General features: G+C 37.5%; 1 protein-coding gene across 15 annotated transcripts in view; it reads left to right on the top strand.

Moving 5' to 3' along the window:
- mast4 (microtubule associated serine/threonine kinase family member 4) overlaps window positions 1-18831 on the top strand; it is a 101751-nt gene that overhangs the window by 40715 nt on the left and 42205 nt on the right. For 9 of the 15 annotated variants that reach the window (XM_044173518.1, XM_044173511.1, XM_044173510.1 and 6 more), the window contains 2 exons: window positions 9374-9405; window positions 18078-18158. In XM_044173518.1, the coding sequence (XP_044029453.1) occupies window positions 9374-9405; window positions 18078-18158 (113 nt within the window). Of the gene's footprint in view, window positions 1-9373; window positions 9406-16272; window positions 16553-18077; window positions 18159-18831 lie in introns of those variants that run through there. The other 6 variants (XM_044173517.1, XM_044173520.1, XM_044173519.1 and 3 more) reach the window with 3 other exon arrangements.

Below are 18831 nucleotides of genomic sequence, written 5' to 3'. Positions count from 1 at the left end.
TGATTTCAAAGTAGCTTATATACATTTCACTTGATGTACTTTTATTTTGTAGTTGTGGTAAATAAGAATGAATAGAGAATTGGCAGGGTGATGTGATGCACTACAGTAATTGCTTTCTCTATAAAAGTAATTACCTTAATTCCTACAAGAGAATGTGTCCATGTTTGCAGTATGTCAGTAGACTTGTATGTTTGTGTGTTGTATGGACTATCAGTTCTTTATTGACAAATGTAAATAATCGTCCAAATATGTATGGTTGCTGGTGTTTTTTAAGATCAACATAACTTAGAAATATGTCAGTATATCTATAGCAGTAATGATACTGCCGGGTATGAAGGTATTTGACTTTCAAGTGTAAGTGTCTGTTCTCCACATCCATGTCTCACATAAGATGATTTCCTTTAGTTTAGCATTTGTGGTTGTGTCTCTAGTCTCACTAGGTTTATAGTCTGGTTTTGGGGGCGTATAGCCGCCATGTTCACTCATTATATAAAATTTGTAGGATTTATATTGACTTTAATGATGCCTATAGCAGCTACACATGTCCTTCGTCTTAATTAGGAGCGGCCTGTCAGAAGCTACTGCATTGTATTGTGAGCTTTACTGTACTTCTGACATCTAACTGCCTCCATAATAAAAGGTAGCTATCCAGACAAGTGCAGTGACATTGTGTGCCTCCAAAGAGACATTTGTGTGAAGTGGTGTGAGCCAGCTACTGGGATACAGCCTGGCTGATAAAAAATTATGGTGCTGCACCAGAAAGGCCATCTACTTGTATGTTTTTGAGCACTTTTTTAAGGCTGATCCATAAATCCTGTTCATATTAACATAATTATTGTATATATTATAATATTTTTACTAATTTGATGACAGAAACAACTACTTTACCAAAGCACCAATGAAAAGCTCTCTTTCTTTAGCTGGAAGAAGGAGTGTCCTTGCGCAAGACGGTGAGTTTCTATCTGCTCCAGCGGCACGTCATTGATGCTGTGAAAGGGGTCAGATTAAAAGATAAAGTTCTCCTTGAGGAAGAATAATCACAAAAGAAAACATCAAACATCACTGAGAAACCAAATTGGATAGAGTATAATGCCAGATGCGTATAGTAGCCAAACACATAGATGAGCTACCTCTTGTTTGCTCTTCTAGTAGATTAAAATTGCATAAAGACTATTAATTAATCTATATTTGATCTATCTTACCGAGGGAGAGTCAAACTACTTACAGGTTGAATAACAGTTTCTGTGTACACATCTGCTTCTCAATCCAATAATCTCTGTCTATTTCTCAGTTTACTATTATCCTGATCTTGATATAGGCTATGTTAAAATTTAAACTCTATGTGCCATATTGTCACAGTGCCATTGTCAGTAGGGATACTGTAAGTTACCAAGGAGAACATTCTTCCTGGTAAATGACAGGTTCTTGTCGTCCATTTTTCATGGACAAAATTTGTCAAAAAAAGTAGAATATTTTGCATCCCGGACAAAAATAAGGGGACACCCAACTGAAGGCTTGGTTGTATCAGGTTCCGTTGATGTCATATAACTTTAATAATCTTGTTAATCATGTTTCTCATTTATGTCCTTGTTATTATTCAACTTGTGGCACCAATTGCTTGTGAATACACAGATTTACCTTTCACTGCAGTTTGCATCTTTCTGATGTCCTTAAAGTACCTTGTTCATTCTGAGTTTGTACATCACTTCTGTCATTTGCATTTGATCCTGTCAGACATCAACAGACACCAGTCCACATTATCACTAATATGCTATAACATCAAAAGTGTACATCTGGCATTTTGACAAACAGAACCTCATTAACAACCAGTGGCAATTATCAAACAGCAAGACAATGTGCAGCGGCAATGCAATGTGTAAACACAGATGAACAGTAATATATCACCAAACAGTAATATATGTTGTAAAGTTCAACAGTATTAAACAGCACATTTAGGCAAAAACAGAACCTCATATGATTAGGCACGATATATGTCAGCTTTTAATGGGCGCAGTTGATAATGACAGCTTTGAAATTGATCACCAACTGGCTATTTTTGCTCGTGGTAAGTGTGAGTATTTATAACTAAATAACTAAATTCAGTTGAGATCTGTAATCACCTACAATAAAACACTACAGTCTTTAGTTGCAGCCTAATTAATCTTCACAACCTGTAGCTACAACCTGAAAATGAGACGAGCAGCTGAAGATACGAACTGATAAAATATGCGTCATTATATTGTACAGAACAGGTGTAGTCTACTTACTTTTACATCCTATTTTTCAAAATATCAATATGATACGCATAAAAGTTTAACTGGGACGTTCTCAACACAATCAGCCATACCTTTAACATTTGTGGCCACTCTGTTGGTCTTGTTGAACTACACTTCACTCTAGTGCTATAGTAAAGTACAGCTGATATTATCTACTGCCGGAGACATTTGGCATTTTCTCCCAGTTGCCTCGACTGTTCCCAAAAGCCAAATATTTCTTTTTTCCTCAATTTTGCAATCTGTTGTTCTGATTAATTAACACAAAGCTGCTATGTGAATTATAATATATACTATAATATACTGGGAAACCGTGCTGTTTGTAGCTAGTGTATATATTATAGCATTCTTGTTCTCCAGTTCAATATAGAATGTCATGTTTAGTGCTGCTACGGTTGAAGGATTATTCAAATATTTTTGAGTTTTCACAATACAAATCAACAAACTGCTCACACCCACCCACCCACCACATGCGCCAAAATCAACCCCAGCCTACATCTGTCCCACTCATTTATAATATAAATGGGGGGGACCAAAAAAAAGTCATACACATTAATGGGGATTTGTAAAATTTTGAAAATAGAGCAAAAAGGGTTGCCAGACCTTATGAAACATTCTGGGTTATCCAAGAGAAGTATGCTTTATATGTAGCTGTTTGAGTTTGAGGTATGCTATTATATCCTCCAGCCAGGAGGTGATGCTGAGGTCTTTTGAGAACAATCAGTTGTCGAGCAAGCAGTAGAGAGGGCCACAACTAAAATTTGGTTAGCGGTGATCTTTAAGTCCTTGGGAAGGGCCCCGAATATGGCCGTCAGATGGTTAGGATCAATAAATGTTCCACACACATTTGAAATGGTCAAAAACCAATCTCATCTACTCATGAGAAGAGTTTTGTCAGTATGCTGCTGGGTAGTTGAAGCCTGTGAAGTACTTTAAATTGAAGTAGCCCGTGCCCGATGCATAGTGATGATGAATAAACCAGACCAGTTGCCAACTGACATTTCTGATATTAATAGAAATTGAAATAGAAATGTTTTTTGACACATCTTCTAACCTGTAGTTATTGGAAGACGTTAGATTGGCTGTAATTGTGAATATCTTCATTCATTCATTTTAGCTTTAAGGTTCCATTACCATTCCAGGAGGTCCTCATAAAAAAAGAGAGATCATCAAATTAGAAGAACAGTATGCTCAGTGACAGTCCCTCTTACAACATTGGATGAGGCATTGGATTAAGCATTTATGACACTTAACATCCTGCTACAAGAGAAATGTGAGGATGCCAACAGATATAATCAGCCAAGCTTTCTAACAGTGTATGTGTGCTTTGCTGTTGAATCTCCCCCTGCTGGCGCAGAAATCAATATTTTTCAAATCGAGCTAGGCATAATGGTAAAAGTCAGCTGCTTACATGTAGTTTTTATATGATTGAAATTCAGGTCATTGATTGATCTTCAATCAGTTTTATCATGTATACTCTGTCTACTTCCTGTACTACATGTGTTGGGAGCAGATAACCAGCTTTATTGATCTATTTGACCTCTCCTCATCTCCAGATACACTTGAGGTCTCTGACTTTGAAACAGCATTTAGGTTAGATGAAGGCTAAGATTTAATTTTGAGTAAAGTTTAATTAAGACTCTTGTTATTCCCATGGTCATTCTAAAGACCAATAGACTTATTTATTCTTCTAACGCATAAAACCACTGAGCAGTGCTAATCTAATAAGAGTCCAAAATGTGTACAGTTTTTGTTAAGTCATATTTCTTTTAAGTCATATCAAACCTAAAATCAAGAAGGGGCAGTTCCTATAAGTTTCATGGATATGCACGTCATCTGTTGTGGATGTCATTCTGTCATCATTTCTGTATTAGACCTAAACATGTGGCAAACAACATACACACTGCAAATAAAAAGAAAAGAGAAGATATGGAAACTGATTTTCTTATTTTCTAATTTAAACATTATTATAGAGACCATCTGTGGTCATGATAAAAGTGTAGACTTGTTGTTTTGTTGTTCTTAATAATAAAAGTGCATCCCCCCACTCCTGATAACTGGGCTCCAAACTAGTCATTGAAATCGACAGCTTACCTTTGTTGGTCCATGAGCAGTTATTACTGGTTTCCTAATAGCAGTGTTGTAGAATCAAAATATTAAACATTTGTTTTTAGATTTTTGCGTCTACATGTGTCAGCTTATTGTCTGTTTCACTGTCAAAATTACATGTAGCCCAAGGCAGCAGTTTGCTCAGTGTCGGATGAGGGTTGCCAGTGCTGAATCAGTGTAGCCTCTGATTACAAGGTAGTCAAGTAGATTTGGTCAGCGATCCTAAGTGATTACTCAAGCACGCTTGATAATTGCTGACAAACTGAACTAGCATCCAGATGCAATAGGAAAGATTAGGAGGATTTAACGTCCTTTACTGTGATGTCACTCAAGGTGTTGACATGACTTGATATGAGAATAGGGATTTTCCTGCCTGTTAGCAGCAAACCACAGTAAAACCAAACACACTTTTGATCTTTAGATGTAGGAAAATCCAAAATATATCAAAGGGAATTATTAATGAACCATTACACATAAGCAATACCAAATCTTTGATGTGGTGACTTGGATATTAAATGTTGTTGCTAGAAGTTATTTATTGACATTTACCCTGTGGAACAATAAACTTTTCAGGTTCATCGTGTCAGAATTGTTATCTCTCGAGCACTGAGGAGATTACTGAATAAACAAATGATTAAACGTACAAGGTTTACTTTCATCACTGGTTTGTTTTCCTGATGGACAACTTTCAAAGATGAAAGGTTTTCATGCAATTAGTCTGAGTTTGTATTGCCTAATTGACAGCTTTTCAACCTCTTAAGGATCATACAATTTAATACATGTTTTTATGTGTTAATTCTTATTCTGACTTTGAAAAACACACATCAGGGCCATTGCTTCACTAATTTAAATCTTGAATGTCACAGAAAGTTTCAAATTGAAGGCTTTTCAGTTAAGTTTTGCTTGTCATTTGTACACAGAACTCCTGATTCAAAGCTTGCTAGATATCATCTGTTTTGGTGTTGGTGATATTGCAGCAGTGTGAATTAGAAACACTGTTTGACCATGACACTGGCACTCAGCTCAGGCTCCACTCTGACTCTGAGCACGTCAAGACAAATGTCTGTAAAGGATAATGAAGCATGAGGTGAAGACCACTGACTGATAAAGGGAGGAAGAAATATCACAGCCTTTAAATGCTCCTTGTTCCATAAATTATAATCCTTAAGATTTCAGACCTGGTTGATTTGGAGACACCTGTGGCTACTGGTGGTAACAGCAATTGTGGTTTAATACTACAGATCCCAGAATTCTGGATGCAGCAAACGCTCCTTGAGCAGCTACTTTGTCAGAAATACAACAGAAGAGCAACTGGTGTATCTCTTTACAGTGCAGCCAAACAAACTCTATCTTAATAAAGAAGCCAGTCAATAATTGATCTTTTTTCATCATGCGTGAGTGAACCGTAAATAGTAAGGCTCTATGAGATAAAATTACAAACAGTAATGCTGGATTACATGCATGCATTGTTCTTTGTGATTCCCTTGTGGGTGTGAGGGCAATTTGAATTCCACATGGGAATGGCGGACCCCTCAGTAACTATGAAAACTACTATATAGAGAGGTAATTACAAAATGTAAGTACATGGAATGGCTATTGCTGAAAAAATAGATTATAACTTTTAATGAGTTTGAGGATTTGAGTGCCGAGTATGGTAGTGCGCTATAATGTTGTAAACTAAAGTTATCATCATTCTTTTTACGTTTTTGGGAAATTTTGATTAGTTTCTGTAAGCTCAGAGTTTCTGGTATTATGGTTTTGCATAATCTTTTGAAAAAGACCATTGTTTGTAGTGGTGTTTTTCTGGAATAAGTTCATTCATTTGGTTTCCTAATGTCTGTTAGATCAGGGCTGCTTTATTTATACTAGGAAGACAAAACCAAACTTGAGTTAGAGGGAGAGCTAGAGTTTGTGTGTGTTTTTGATGTTTCTCACCATTGTTTCATTAAAACAATGTCACACAGTGCACTTTAAATACCCTCGCTGTCAGTAATTGACATCTTTCTCCACACAAGCTTTGCTTACTCAGGTGTCAAAAGTATCAAGCATCAAAAGCATAAATAATCAAGTTATTTATATCACTTTATGTAAATATTTTCCTGAGGCATGAATAATTATCTTTGCATTATTATAGACTGTTATTTAGTGTGCTGTGATTGGTGGATATCCCATCAGTGTAAGTCATTCCCTGCTGGCAATTAGTGTTGTGTGAGCTGCGGTCATGTCTCCTAAGGAATCACTCTGCCCTTGGTCTTCTGTAGGCAGCAGGGGAAGTCAGACATTAAGCCCTAATTGATAGCAAAGGGAGCGTGGGGCTTAGCACTTTTTCTGCTGACTGGAGCAGCCAATACACATCAACTCAGTGTCCTACACTGCTTGAGACATAGGACCTCACCCATATCAGGTTGTTATAAGACAATGAAATGTCTAATGATCAAATCAGTGGGATTTGTAGCTGCAAAATAAAACAGATCCAAAGCCTGGCTATTTATCAGTGCTCTTTTATAGCAAGAGGACAGAGCCAGTAGGGAGAGTTTTGAAATAATCCGAACTGGAGAGCTTTGTATTTGTTTCACACTGCTGATATAAAAGAGCACGGGGAAACAATCTGCTTCTTTACAAGAAACTGCTGTAATTAAACAAACAGTTGTGTTAACTCTCAGGGGGATACAGTGTATCTGTACACAGTGTGCTCGTCTGTCACTGTGGCTGATGTTGGTCTTTGGCTCGCATGGCTTTCCATGTGGCACTGCCGCATCAGCAGATGCTGCAGCAGCATCATTTGTGCTCTGATGTGTTTTACTCGTTCCTGTCAGCGTTCAGAGAAATATGTTCTTTGGAGTGTTTTAATGAAATTTGTCATTTGATTTCAGTGAAGGAGCTGAGCACCATTTGAAGGTGTTCTCTTGAGTCTGTACTACAGCTTCACAAAATTAAGGTTTAGGGGCAAAAGAAACTAACACTCACTATGTTCTCTCTCTATATGTGTGTAGTCACTAAAGTAGATTTAATGAATGGTAACAGCACAAGTTGAATGGCATAGTTTTCTAAAATTGTGCTTTCACCACCAGTCAACCAAACTCAACAGGATACCAGGTTTAAGAGGCAACATTACAAGCAATAACTAGCAGCATGTTGTACGCCTGCTGTGTTCATTCGTTTGTTTATGTCAACAGCCTAACCTTCATCTTTTACAGGCACTGCTTAGACTTTACTTGTTGAACCACTGAACATGCCCATGGCCCACTCGTTACCATCTTTTTACATCATATCTCATTTTGTCTAAACACGTTTGAACTCAATAAACACTCAACAGAAAATCGAATCAGTTCAAACTTTTTTTGTATAGCACCTTTCATACAGGTTATTTCAATTCAGAGTGCTTTACAGGTGACTGACAAGTTAATAATAACACAGTACAAATATAAACAGTAAAACAATTTAAAACTAATGCATGAGAAATAGAAATGCTAAAAGTTAAATATAAAATAGATAAAATACTATAAAAAATAAAATAGATAAATACAACAAGCACATTTCAAAAAAAGACAATGATAATAAAATTTAAATTAAATAATGGCCATAACACATTCTTATCAAAGGGCTAAAAAAAAGTTTAAGTTTACACCTTACCTGAACTGTTCCTCAGTGCTGACCCTTAGGACCAAGATCTTTGGTTTTCTATCGTACCAACTAGCTGATTGCTTTCACCTACATCTCAGGTACAGAAGGAAAAACAACAGGGCACTGAGTCCTGAAGACCAAATTGAGAACCACTGCACATTACATTACTGTAAATCTTTGGTGGTGTCACAATACAACTGCACTCTTACAAACATCCACCACATACATACAGAAATTGATTGAAGACCTCATACATTGTGCTAAAACAATTATCAAAGTTGTTTAATGACTGCAAGGACTTGGCAATATTGCAAATGTTTGCCAGCAGTATTATCCTTTAAGTAACAATCCTGTGAGAACGCATAATCCCCTTAAGAAATCAATGAGGGCATTGTTGGTGCTTTTTCTGGGCTATTAAACCCTGTCCTCTGTGTAACTCTGCCTTCTACAGTTGGCTTCAGCAACATATATACAGTATTGTCTTTCATTAAATAAATTAAAAGAAGATAAACATACACACGTCAGGTTCATTCTCACAATGTGAGAAGAACAGTTTGGGAAATGTATTCATATTTGTGTATTTACACCTGGTTTAGACAAGGTGTAAAGTGAACTTTACATTTCCATTTTATGTGTTCCCAAAATCAAGAGTTAACTTCCACGCTCAAATGTATGTTATTTTTGTTTCTGGGCATTTTATGCCTTTTTACTAGAGAGTCGATCAGAATAGAGATGGTCTAGAGAATGGGTTTGTGAGGACAGTGTCCTTCCATGGCTTTCATGTTCACTTGGTTCAGCTGTTATTTGATATAAGTGAACAGTTTTAAATCCAGATGCTTTCTTTAAACTTCTTGCCCAATTCTCTGGGGTGGGATGTAACAGTTTCACATCTGCTCTGTGAGCTCTTTCCATATGTTGGCTGTAACTGCTGCTGCAGCAGAATAGTGGGCTGTTGGTATTTTTTAACAGAATATTCCTTAATTTTCACTTTCTTAATTTTGGTCTGCAAATGTCAATGTGGTTTTAGTGTTCTTTATTGACTGTGGTGTTTCTGAGGCAGTACTTCAATTATGCTACAGTAATACTACAGATTTCTAGAATCCAATGAACAGGCTTCCTGTTTGCCATTTATTTAAAAACAATCATCAGAACCGGTTACAACGACAGCCTTCATGAATCTAACAAATTTATATTACACACACACACACACCACTTTACTTTACGCCCCTGACCCACTCACTTCTCTCATGTCATGTGTTCCATTGCACCATACACACCGATTTGGCGTTGCAAGATGGTCTCAAGTTTAAAGTTTATATTATAATTTAGAATTTTTGTACTTACAATTCTTCTCTTTTCATTTACAGAAAGAGCTGAGTCTTCCCAGAAGAGGCAGTTTGTAAGTACCCAGATATGTTACATGTTAACAGGTTGGTTAACAGGAATACCATGTAATAAACCTTAACCTCCAGTTGTCACGCTAACCTATTACATTGTTAGTGCAGATAAACATTTAATCTCAGCTGTACGCTGATAATGATGTGAATTAACATTGATCACAGCATTAAGCATTAGTAGGGCTGCATGATATAGCTGAAATCAGTATCATGATTTTAATATATTTCCGATCACATAATACATAAAAAATCACTTAAAATAATCAAATTGATGTTCATAGTTATTTGTATGGGAACCCTACCCATATAAGAAACAGTTAAATTTGAGATAAAATGTTTTACTTTAGCATTATTTCAGACAGGGCAGACCCAATTATTGTGGCTCATATAGTTTCTTTGCTGAATCAAAAGTGATGAAGCTTAAATGACATTTAGATTCAGAATCTATGAATGTGTACTCATGATCATGGCCAGTGCAGTGAGTGGGCTTTTCAGTTCAAAGGCGTCCATTAATCATGTTCAACTATGTAGATGTTCTTGGTCTCCAGACAGCTACGAAGATTGTGTGACATATTATTAGTTATATTTAGGCTCCACAGTCTAAGCTGCATTATAAACAGTGGTTACAGTGGTTCCCTAAAATAGTCCCATAACTAACATGGAAGGCATGTTACCTGGAAAGGTTCTTGTTCTTCTTACGGGTTTCACATATTCTGCAGGTGCTCGGTCAAATTTTATCCATTAGTGTACTCTGTTCAGTCAGTCAACAAGCTGTAAATTGATGTAAATTAGCTTCCCAATAAGCAAAATACAATTTATTCTGAGTTAGTATGCAATTCTCAAATGGCATTTGCTAAGTATGCACACTGTTGTTTTAAGTTTCAGTTTCAAAATTGATGTAATATTGCTTTTGTCCTCCTGGAGACTGATAACGGAAAATAACATAAATAAAGAATGAATACAATAAGTGAACAAGAACGAACACACCAATGATAAATCTGTAATTCCTTAGCCACAACCTTAGCAAGTGAACAGTCCTCTCAAGTAAGAACTTCTTCTGTTGCCTTCAACCAAATTGACCATCTCTCTGTCAAGTGTGCATTCTGTAATCTCAACATGAAAGTTACTTTTTCCTTTAATTATTGATCAGCACCTGTCATGGGTTGGAAGTTCCTTCTCAAGCTGGTTCAGTGTTATGGCTTTTGGGAGCTGCCAGCAGTAATAAATACTGTATGTCTTTTTTCTATCTTTCATTTTCTTTGGTCATACCCCAAAGATGGCTAACAGTGGGTCCCCGGGGGGGCTCTAGACCCAATACTTATTCAAGTAATTAAAATATTTCTCTACAAAATATATCTGGGACAGGATATGTCCAGGATATTTCTCCAGCTTTCACTTGTTTGGGTTCATTTTGGGTACAGTGTGAGGGATCTGAAAAAATCTACTAGCTGCTATCAAATGAAACTCCCTCCACAGATTTGCATTTGTAACTTTGTGAGTTTCTGAGAAAATGTTTTCTCACATGTCTGTTAGGAGTCATCTTTATGTTTGCTTATACAATGGTTCGGTGTTGGAGCGCAGAATCATTTCCATTTTTCAAATATTGCTCGATAAATATGATCTACTTTATGTGACGATTAGGTTGTTCCAGTCAATTCACGTAATTCACCACTATTCTTTTAATGGTCTATCTTGTCATTAGAAAGAGAAAATATGTACAATGAATTAAACTGTCCTCAGGCTGGTTGGTCAGATTTCTGTTCAGTAAGTTATTAAAGATGAAACTTGGCTATTGATGTGCCAGATGAAGGCATAATAGACTTCCTGGACATTGATTTTGGTTCAGTTTGATATATTTTATGGTGGAGGAGAAAGATTTACCCATGACACCTTGCTGCCTTCGCTGGCACCTCACCAGAGGGGGCACCTACTGTAATAGAGGTTAGCCATGACTAACAGGCTGTTGTGAGCAGCACCTGTTTATATTTACTGTTGGAGCCACAAGGGACCTTGGTAACCATAGTAATGGTGTTTGGATATGACAAAGTTGATGTAAGTGTTTCAAATTAATCATTACTACAGTTTATTTAAATAGCTAATAGATATTTAGACTAATTTGTCACCTTGAATATGAGAAAAGTGAGGATCAAGTAACACATTAGTATGTCCCATATTTTGTAAGATAGATACATTTACTTCTCTTGATTGGTATTGTAGCTGCAATCTCTGACTGCCCTGTCTCATGTGCTTGATTTGGATGTGTTAGACAGGATGGTGGAGTAAAATGTTGACGTGACAGCTGTGGGAGCTGAGTAGGGAATAAGCTGTAAAATGACAATGATAATGATGCCAGACTCTACATTTATTTATCTTCTAATCACATTGGAAAAGGAACTTTAACTCTTTAAACCCTTCAACTGTATCCATGTTGGCTCAGTGTTTGTCAAATACAGAGGTTTTCTTGTGACAGAGAGCCATCTACTGAACATTTGTTGTCATTAACATGCTGGCTGGTGTCAACATACCAGTTAATTACCAAGGTTAGCCTTTTCCACAAAGTCTTTACATCTTGGGGTGGCATTTATTATTGTAATTCCTTTTCCACAGCCACAACAGTGATGGATTGTACCTTTCAGACTATGTCATATGTGAAGTTGTTTTCAACATGAGTCATTCTAGTTGAGCGATTACTGGGACCTATTTATAGTCTGACCTTAATAACTGGAAGTCTTTTGCTGGGTCCAATTAAATAACTTAAAATTAGTCATTTGTATGTGTTGGCAACTCAAGGCACACTCATTGGATTTGTTGACCATTATGTTAGATCCTATTCCCATTTCTCATCATCAGCACAAAAACACAGCCTGTTGCAGGTTCTGAAGGACTAAAGCTGTTGTCCTGCCCAACTACATCACCTGTTTTGCCATGCAATAGGATATCAAAGAGGAATTGTTGACTGTAGATTCTGTTACATGGTCTTTTTATGGTGATATTCAGATGTTGTCAACCATACTTCATGAACTCGATCACTGCAGATGAAGTTGTTGTCAGAGGTTAGCCATTTACCGATATTTTTGAGTAATAGCTTTACAGTTTCAGTCCTCCCGGAGGTTTATATATGTACAGTATTTTCTTTTTTGGCGAGTATGAAATATATGCTAGGCCTGGCACACATTTGTTGACCGCATATCTTGTTGCTGAATTGATCAGCCAATGAACAATGACTAGTCACTGTGATGGTAGGGAATCTCAACCCTGTTCCCTGAGATACCTCACTCAACAGCAGAATCCCTCTCTGCCTTCAAAAATGCCTCTTCCAAGAGTACCTACTCACCTAACATGCTCTCTCTCTCTCTCCTTCTGCCTCTAATAAAAAAAATATATTACTTGCCATGTCTTTGCTCTTGCAGTTGCCTCTTTAATCTACTGTGGCTTGAATAGTACCTCATTTTGTACATAGTTTTGAACAAAAGCATCTGCCAAATGACTAAATGTTAATTTGTCATGGTAATACAGAATAGAATGAAAGTAGACTTTAGACTCAATAGAATGAATCTAGATATTTGAATTTCTTTCTTAAAAACTGTTGCACATAATGTTTTTATGCATTGAAATCAAGCATAGACTCAGTAGTGTTGCACTTTGCTAGGTGGCACATTTTCACGTTTTGCAAAGGCTGATTCAGCAGGCTTTTGTAGGGTCCTCCACAACACCTCTGTCATCTTAACTGTGCATTTTTATAAATGTGCATAAAGTTATGGATTCTAGCTTTAAAGCTGCTTTAATCAACAAGTTCATATTAACAGTGGAATAAATGACTATGCTCAATGAATAATGTTGCTTGTACTTACGAAACAACAGAGAATTGAGTTGAGCACCGTTTCCAGGTGCAGCTGATTAACCCAGCACCAAACAGCACAGGGACAATGTTAGTGACTAGCTTGTTTTTTCCCTCAGGGGTTGGTAGAAACCAAAACAGAGCTAAAAGGACAGTGAATATTTAACTTACATTTGTCAGATGAACACAATTATGACTTCAAATGAATGCTAATGTTGTTCCGTATCTGCTGGATGGATTAATAGGCAACTGTTTGCAAACAAGTTTACAATGTGATAAATCAATGTTGTGTTTACTGCTTGGTGTACTATCCCCAAATGGCCAAAATCCTGTAAGGCAGGGTTAATGAAAGTACTAAGACATTGTGTTTCAATAATTCAAAAAGTCAGAGGAGCATTTGACTACTTCCATGAGAGTGCTTTGTTCTAAAATACACCAGCACTGTATTGTATTTTGAGTGTTCTGTAAGTGTGACCTCAATTAAACAACATGGTCACAAGAAGTTTCAAGACATTGCCACCATGTAGCAGCTTTAGACTGAAGAGAATTAAATGGTTTAAATAAGGTGTATATAATACTAATTCCAATAGTGGCGTATAAATGAATGGCTTTCTGAACCACTTTCTGTATAACTAAAAAGCAGTCAGCATGCAGCTGAAGAGACGGATGTGGGTCTACTTCACTTGAAATGATTTCAAATTAATTCAAGCTGAACAATAGAAGCTCCTCTGCACACTGTGCTGTGAGTCAGTGAACGTTTTTCTTGCCGCAGGTACAGTGGCAGTCGTATATTATTATGAAAAATGGTGAGTCACTTACCTTCACCAAAAACCACAAATTACCACCACAAAAAATCACTGACAAATTTTTCGAAAATGAATTCAGTCCAGTTCTGTCTGCTAAATATTTCTTTCTTTTTTTTCTGTTTTATAATATTGTGATGACATATAGTAAATATATTTCATACACTGTTTTGTTTTTGTATATGCCTACCTGGTTCTAATTCATTAACTAATTTTTGTGTAGGTAAGAGATGATATAAATGTGCATATCTCAACGTGCACACTCAACACCACACAGCTGATGTACCTTGTGTGCTGGTCTTAACTATGATTTATTTAACCTTTTGACGCTAAAGCTGGTGATGGAGATGTACAAATTTTAAAATTTTATATTTTTGCTGGACTGCCAAGCAGTTTGGATGAGAGCACATTCAATGTTCCTCACTGACTGACTCCTCATTGTAGGTGTATAGTGAACTGGAGTTGACACTGTGTCCTTACTGTCCGATGTTGAAAAGAGAGGCTTTTGCAAATTTTCTTGATCTTTTCCTCTGAAAAGTAATAACTGATGTAGTTCTATTTTTCATTTGCCTATCATTTATTTATGCAGTAAGATGGTCACTGATGTTATTATTGTTTGGGGGGGTAACTAAACATATCAAAGATGTTAACTTGGTATCGATCTTCTCATCTAATGATTAGTGAATAAGCGTATTTCCCAAAATGTCTATTGTATAACTATTCCTTTAAAAGGAGACAGTAACTTAAAGTGTGTGACAAAAAAAGTAAATTTTGTTTGTTCTCAAATATCTGCTTTGCAGTCACAAATATTAAGCTTCTCACCTTTTTGATGCAGACTCAGAAAAAATGTATTGATTTAACTGAAAATGAGTTATGTCTCTCTCACTTTCAAAAGGAGGAAAAAATGTTCTTCAACCCACAGGGTTCAGCACCATTTATTGAAAGGATGTCATGGGTCAGAGGTTTCAGTTTATGCCAAACACACAGGCTCCATACACTAAGATTTTACTAGGCTTGCTAGATTTTTTTTCACCTGCATTCAAATATAAAAGTCCATGAACAATGGTGAGTTTATGTAACCCACACTGCAAGATGGAAAATAATCAGATTTAAAAAATAACAGATTGTCCAAATGCCTTGTTGACTTCAAGTTTTTAGCTGACTCTTGACCTGCTCTGTTCTAGATACAACTCTTCATCTTCTTTGCTCCAGTTCCTGCCTGCCTCAACTACTAGTTCTGTGGTTAATGCAGTGTTTGGTGTCATCTGCAGTGGCTCTTTGCTCCTCAAACATGCTCATAGTAATAAAGAATTCATTGGTATACTGGATGAGGGAGTGAAGCTGTTGTCTATCTGGTCTGCTTTCTATACTTCTCCCATCATTCCAGGTTTAACAATAGCCTCATCACGCAGCAGTTAGCTGTTGCAGTGACTGCTGCTGACTCATTGCAAACACTACAGATTTTTAGTAGTGTCATTTTTTACAGTGTGTTGTCAAATTATCTGAATACGCCACATCTTTTGTCCTGCAGTAGTTCATCCTTGGACAATTTCCTGCCAGTGAGTCACTCATTCATTCTGACTTATTGGGATCTTGATGGTTTGGCAAGAGAGCGTCTGCAACAATAAGTGTGGATAAAATGAATCATGGTGGTTTTACAAATGTTAACCAATAGCCTCTGGGGTCTTTCAGGGGCTAGGGCACTCTGGTGTGTCACACTCATATGCCTCTCTAATCTAAGCACAAACACTCAATTAATGCTTCTATTTGCCTGCAAGGTTAGATGTTATGAACAAATTCCACTGCAAGATGCTTTTTTTTAGCTCTTTTTCTTTATTTTTATTTGTATGATTTATTGTATAATAAGAACCTGAAGCCAGGTGTGAGTGCACTCTGTCTTGCTGTACACTGACTGATGTGGACTGGTAGGTAGTGGTGCATTATGTTTTTCTTTAGAAGATGACATCATCCCTGTGGTTGTGGTGACATTGCATCGTAGAGTGCGTGCCTTGTGTTAGCGTCTGTCAAGGTGACTGCGTGTAGAGGAGCAGACAAAATGTAGATTTAATTTATTGCATTCATTTCTTCTATGTAGCAAGTCACCAGCTGGTGGGGGAATTGTGATGGTGGGGGGGACACAAATGTGCATGTGTTTGTGAAGAAGCAGGGGGCGTGTATTAGGGGAGGGAAGAAGGGGTAATGTCCTGCCTCCATGCCCTCCACAGGCAACTGAGGATCTCATTTGACAGCTTCAAGGTGGAACATGGCAAGACCAAAACAAGAACCGTAACCCCCCTTTTTTTTACCCCCTCCCTTTTTGTTGGGGAAGAGAAAACCAATCCGTCTCATCGCACTGTGGTGGCTGGGTTTGGCTCTTTGTCAGTGCCGGGGGGGTGGAAGACAGGCAGGCAGTGTGACTGCATATCATGACCACAATAGAGCAAACGAGCACAGTTCAGCCATGAAAGCCCAGCGGGAGAGGCTGAGAATTCCTGGGCTGACGCTAGAGTGAGTATTTTCCTCCATTATCCTACTGGGGAGGCAGCTCCTCCGCAGTGTGTAGCTTCATCTGTCTCTGTGTCATATTTGTTGCTGTCTTTTACTGTTGCTTTCAGCTCTGTGCAGTGTTAGCATTAGCAGCATCTGCAGCAGGAAGTCTAATGTCAAATCCTTCACAGCTAGGCAACAGCGGATTACTTGTGGTTGTGTCTGTGTGCGTGTGTGTGTTCACGCATTTGTTTTTATGCATGTGTGTGTGATAGACAGATAGATAACGTGTCAAGCAAAGGAGTGCCGCAACTGCACTACATGCTTTAGTCGCTGGCGTGACACACATACACTCACACAGTGCACACGCAGAAAACACACACATACTCAGAACACACTTATGACGAGTGTTGTGGCAGTGTTTGTTAGATGTGATCAATAAGGTGAAAAGCAGTGAATCCCTGAAGCCTGTGTGTTTACATGGCAGGTTTCCCCTTTTATCAAAGCACAATCATTTGTTTGACTTGATTTTTTTATTTAGGTCAACAAGATATTTGTTATGGTTCCCTCCATTTGAGGCTTTAAAACCTTCAATTGAGATAGCATAATTGGACTGATGAAGGACTACGTTAAATTTGCTATGAAACCATTTTTCCTCTGCAGATTTTATATATACAGATACATTTTTCTAATTGTCAACAAATCCCATGAAAAGACTAAAACCATCCGTCTGTCAATACTTTCTGACTTCCTGAGCCTGTCTGTGGCTCTCACCCCCAAGCCCATTGATTCCTACTGAATACGTAAATCTTCAAAACTGGGTCATAAATATATACTTTTGTTTTTAAAAAAGGCTCAGTAATTTCCTTAAAACAGCTGGACATTGTAGTTTTTAGCAAATGTTACTCAAACATTAGGAAATAGTGCATTTGTAGGGGACTATTTTCATCAGTGGATTAATACACATTTAGTGCTCTAGTGAGTATTTACTGCAGCAGGATGGTGTATGTGGTATTGACTCAAAATAAACTACAGTGCCCATGTTCATCTTAATGAAGGAATATGTCACCCAGTGCAACAATGTGACTCACTGACGTGCTTTAATAGTTTTGGGACAACAATAGAGCTCTATGGCACAGAGGAATAAGGTATGTCAGGCTTTGAATACTCACACAGTACTTGTTAATAGGATCAGTTCATTGTTGGTTTTGGTCTTTTCATGGAATTTGTTAAAAATACGAAACATATAGAAAAATCCCCAGACTTATCCTTTAAAAAGTGTATTTTGGACGGCCACTGCAGTAAAAGTTACTCACCTCTATATGACCCAATGCTCTGCTGCGCCACTCAATGACATCACATAGGTAAAATTAAAGTCTTTCTGTATGATTTCAATAACAAAATAACCTTATTACAAGAATTCAGTAAAGAATGTGAAATTAGGTTCATCTTTAACTCCCTTGGGTGGGGGTGGGGGTGTATAGGGGGGTTTCTGTCCTGTGTGTGATAAAAGACAATTATTCACTACACTCCATTTAACTTACAGCCTCACTCCCCGAAGCTTGAGTCCCACTCCCACTAGCCCCTGCAGTCCGTGCAGCCCGCTGCACGCTTTTCATTTTTGGAGGTAAGCGAGAGCTCTTCAACCATGGCTATTTTGTTTTGAAAGGCCTGTTAGTGCATGTTTGAGTCAGTCTTGTCTTCATGCATCACAAGTCTGGAACTGGGTATTCAGTTTGCCCTCCTAAAATCATAATTTAATGCCATTGAAATGACATTAAAGAGGAGGACACAATGCTTGTATAATGTTGATAATGTCACCCCATCCCCCATCTTGCCCCTCTCTGTTCTGAGGTTTATGCTCCTCTTTCATGTGCTAAGTAGGATTTGTGGCATTTGCAATACATCAAAGTGGAGAATGGTCTCAATCTGTCTGAATCCCGGCTGGATTGATTCATTTAGAAATGAAGAGTATTTTAAACAGTACAAGCTAGTTTTAAATTCCACAGTAATAGTTTCCTATGTAAGCTTATATCTAACTAGTTTATGATTAGTTTTTAAAAATCTGTTTGTGTTGGTAGAGCTTAAGATTATTTTATGAACATCAAGACTTTTATCCTTGTGTCCCTGAAAAGATTATTTCTTTGGGGGTTAATGTGCATCAGTTATATCTGAGATAGCACGTCCTCTCCTAGAACTCCACATTTCACCCGTCAAGAAGCCCTGAGTCTGTCTTTGTCATGGACAAGCCTCATTGGGGTTGCACCTTAACTTTCAAATAGGTCATTAAGGTTGAAGCC

This window comes from Siniperca chuatsi, linkage group LG18 (genome assembly GCF_020085105.1).
Source record: "Siniperca chuatsi isolate FFG_IHB_CAS linkage group LG18, ASM2008510v1, whole genome shotgun sequence".
NCBI classification, from domain to species: domain Eukaryota; kingdom Metazoa; phylum Chordata; class Actinopteri; order Centrarchiformes; family Sinipercidae; genus Siniperca; species Siniperca chuatsi.
Note: the sequence above shows the minus strand (reverse complement) of the source record. Positions and strands in the feature narration are given on the sequence as shown.